Source organism: Prosopis cineraria, unplaced genomic scaffold, assembly GCF_029017545.1.
Source record: "Prosopis cineraria cultivar Desert tree isolate PC_DT_omini unplaced genomic scaffold, ASM2901754v1 PC12, whole genome shotgun sequence".
Lineage (NCBI taxonomy): Eukaryota > Viridiplantae > Streptophyta > Magnoliopsida > Fabales > Fabaceae > Prosopis > Prosopis cineraria.
The window spans coordinates 1889600-1893909 of record NW_026555343.1 but is presented as its reverse complement, the minus strand read 5'-3'; the positions used below and the strand labels follow the sequence as shown (position 1 = coordinate 1893909).

At 28.4% G+C, this 4310-nt stretch overlaps 1 protein-coding gene across 1 annotated transcript; it reads right to left on the bottom strand.

Moving 5' to 3' along the window:
• Positions 1-2568: 2568 nt before the first annotated feature.
• On the bottom strand, positions 2569-3456 carry LOC129287653 (AP2-like ethylene-responsive transcription factor CRL5). The gene has a single exon (XM_054923876.1). The coding sequence runs from the start codon at positions 3185-3187 to the stop codon at positions 2705-2707; it is 483 nt and encodes a 160-aa protein (XP_054779851.1). The 5' UTR covers positions 3188-3456; the 3' UTR covers positions 2569-2704.
• Between the last annotated feature and the right edge of the window lie 854 nt (positions 3457-4310).

Genomic DNA, 4310 nt, shown 5'->3' with positions numbered 1-4310 from the left:
TATCTCCTCCGATTCATGTTTTAATTATGTGCTGTAATTAGTTATTAGTTCTACTATACGTACTATCCAGCCTTATTTATTTATATGACAAAGATAATATTCATTTTAGTCTTATTTATAAAGCAGATTTTGATGTTTTTTATTGTTCATATAAAATATGTTTAAAGTAATTTATAAATGAGATTAAAAAAAAAGCACATACAATAAATTTTTTTGCCTCTTAATGTTTTTAAAAAAGTAGTCAACATGACACTTTAGCTTAGTACGGTATGAATAAATTATGAAAAAATTAACTTCATACCCTTATGGTTTTGCTTGGATTTGAATTGGGTCCTTGTATTTTATTTGTTTTAATCAAGTGCTCATAGTTTGATCTATTTCATATGTTGATCCTGAAAATTAAAATTAATAATGAATTACTAAATTCCACAAAGAAAAAAAATTAATTTAATACTTTAAAGCCAAAATAAAAAAATAAAATTTGATTTAATACACTATTTATATTTTTATTAATTTTTTTATGAAAATTCAATAAGTATAAGAAATGTTTGGAAGACAACCTAACTATCTAAATTTTGAGTTATAAAAATTATGTAATTAATTTTAAATTCATATAATCATTTAATAAATATAAAATTTCTTAATTTTGTTTTTTAAAAGGAAAAATTTAAGAATTTTAACTTTCAGATATTAAAAAAAATTTAATTAATCAAATTATAAGGGTTCAATTAAAACAAAATAAACTACAAAAATTTAATTTAAAATAGAGTAAAACTATAAGGATATGTAGATATATTTTTCTATTAATTATTAATTAACATTGATAGGAGTTGAGAATATTACTTACGAGCTCGCATCATCGGTGGTTGGTTTATGTTGCGCGTTGAAATTAAAGGTGGCGGAATTTACCAGTTTAAGGCAATTCCCCAAGTCTTTTCTCACTCCCGCTTGCTTTTCTTTTTGGAAACTCGTCTAATTCATGCAATTTAAATAAGCTAAACCTGTTATTATTTTTTTTTTTGCAACATCATATACATTCATTTGGTTTAATTGTTTACCGTACGCAATTTTCTTGCAATTTTAAGTCACATCATTTAAGAAATGCTCATTTGTGTTTCACGCGCTATATATGTGGGTGTGTTTCTCCTGTCCTAAATATAAGATTTACTAGTTGAGGAATTTGTTTTAATTTCACTAAAGTGTACACTTAGTTTTTTAATTTTATACAAAATTGTGTTTTAATCCTTTATATTTATAAAGTGTGTTTTTCAATCTTTTAATCTTAATATCGTCAGTGTCATCAAAAAAATTAAAAATTCTTACATTAAGCTTTTAAATATTGACAAAATATTCTTACATGTTGATATATTAAGTTTAATAATTATTTTTAATTGACAGTGTTATAATTAAAGGACTTAAAAGATACTTCTTAAAATTAAAGAACCAAACTAAAGCCATATGTAAAGTTAGAGGGTTGTCGCACTTGAAAAATACGACGCGAATGGCACACAAGCGGAGGTTCTAGCCTTCAGGGTGGGAACCGAATGAACGAGAAGTCGCCACCAAGGTTTTGAAGTAAATCTTGGAAAACCGTTTAAAGGAAGGATAAAGATGTTCTGCAAAAATAGAAAATAAGTTCGCAAGTCGATTGAGTGTGGCGAAAGTGTTAGACACTTCACAACACCCGTTTGTGAGAATGGTTATCTAAAATTTATTGTGCTCTATTAATATGATTTTATAATTATTTTAATTATTCCTTTTATATTTATGTGTTTGATATAAAAATGATAAAAATTAAGTGAGAAATATTTATTTATCGAGGGATGACTTGACCTAGAATCTGACTCTAAGGCCTACATACCTTGTGATGGGGATCAAAGTTCACGTAGTTTGGGCTTAAAAGTTGTTGATGGAAATATTTTTTTGAAGAGAAATTAATTAGAAATAATTCACCATTTTGCAAATAAAATAATTTGTGAAATTTTGATATGTGTGTTTTAAATTGTAAAAAATAATTTAATTTCAATTATTTTCTCAAATTGTGAATTTTTGGAATAAAGAAAGAAAAGAGTTTGAAATTATTTTTCTTTTATGTTTTATGATTGAGAATTTTAACTGCTATACCTGCAGGGCCTTATTGGTTTATACAATAATGTAGTTGTTCTAAATATCTGTGAAAATTTTGAAATTTCACATGATAAAAGAATTTAATAATTTAATTTATTTATATTTTTCAGTCTTAGTAATAATTTATTTAAGTATGTATATATATATATATATATTTTTAAAGAGTCTTAATTATCATACCTGTAAAGCCTTATTAGCTTATATGATAATATGATTATCCTAAATATCTACGAAGATTTCAAAATCTCACACGATAAAGAAATTAAATTTATTTAAATACATCTTTAATTTAATTAATTTAATATATAATTTATATATTTTTTAAAAAAACTTAATCATTATATCTGCAGAGCTTTATTGACTTATACGATAACACGATTATACTAGAAGTCTATAGAGATTTAAAAATATCACATGACTAAAAGATATAATCGGTAAATATGATTACAACTTAAATTTATTAATTTGATTAATTAATTTTTCTAGAATAATAAGGATGTGACTGAACAGAGATGGGGTCTTGCTGTTTGAAGGGCTCCAAAAGAAAGTCAAGAGAATGGTCTCTATGGGATTGAGCCTATGCAGCCTGGTTGCCATAGTAAATGCTGTTGAGGCTCAGAGCCATTACATCATGAGTCCCCATAATTGCACCACCTAAAAAGTCCTCCAGTTTTAGAGATGAATTTGGCATCATCACTTGAGTTTGTGATCGAGACAGAGCTTCCATTATACAAAGTGAGCCATCAGACTTGAAAGGCATGGCAGTCAATGGAGAATGATAGCCTGGGTTCTTCACCGCACTATAACATATCCTATAACTATTGAGTTGAGAAGGCGATAGACAGAAGGTTGTCAGAACAGAGCTAGAAATAGCAGCAGTAGAAACTTGAGGTTGATGATTATAATGATGATAATCGTGATGATGAAGGGGTGGGCTAGAAGTAACCTCCATTTTCATGTGGGGTGATAGAGAAAACCCCAACCAGTTTCGACTACTATTAATATTATTCCCACTCTTATTGTTGCTCCTGCTGTCATTCATGGACTTCATCTTCTTCATGCCTCACTTAGTCTCTCTCTCTCTTGTGTCTCTTATTTGTGCTCTGTTCTTGCTTCTGATCTCAGTCTCCTCTTCATTCATTCTCGGTGCTCTGTTTTTTGCTTCTAATCTCAATCTCTTAGTCTCTTTCTTCTTCCATTTTTCTCTCGTCTATTACTCTCCTTCTCGGTGCTCTCTCCTTCCTCGGCTTTCCTCTAGTCCTCAGGCTCTATTTTTCTTCTCTTTTCCTTTGTGCCTCTTGTCTCCAGTTTTCCTTTTCTTTCCTTCTGGTTTTCTGCATCTACTATTTTATCCTCTCGGTCTCTCTACCGTGCACGCCTCTTGTCTCCTTTTAAAGCAAAAACAGGGAAGAGCTTGCGTGTGAAGAGCTTGCGTGAGAAGAGCTTATGTGCTTGCAACTCGCGTTTCTGTTCTGTTTTTGTTTTTCTACTAGCCAAAAGTGTGTGTACGTATGTTGGTTGCTTGCTACTCCTTCTACTATGTTTTGCTGTGCATGCATGCGTCTGGCTCAAAGTGTTTTCGTGTTTGTATGGCTATCTGGTTCTACTTTTTTTTTCTGTGCCAAAGGATCTGTACTTTTTTTTGTTTTCGTGTTTCTGCTTCTTCAGCATACGCCTCTGCTTCTTTTGTTTCTATTTTCTGTCCAGTCTTCTTGCCGTAAAAGGCAACTTAGGTTTTTATATTTTTTTAATCAAATTAAGAGAGAAAGAAATCTAATTTTAAAATATATAGTTATTATCTTTTTATGAAAAAAACAATAAGATTTAAAAAGTTAATTCTCAAAAGTTAATTTTCAATATTTTTGAATATTTTGAATAATTTGGGGGGATTTTCAAGACTTAAGCATGATTTTTTGAAAATATAATCCTAAAAAGGATTAAACTTTGTTTTTTAAATTTTTTGTATTTTTTGGTTGTTTTAATGAAATAAAATCTTAACCAACAAAAGATTATCTCAAATAAAATTAAACCCTATCAATTAAATTAATTTTTTTGTTTTGAAAATATAATCCTAAAAAGGATTAAATTTTATTTTTGTATTTTTGTATTTTTTTGATTATTTATTATTATTTTTATTAAATTAAAAAAATAATGTCTGGATAAAATACAGTGTTTACAAGGGT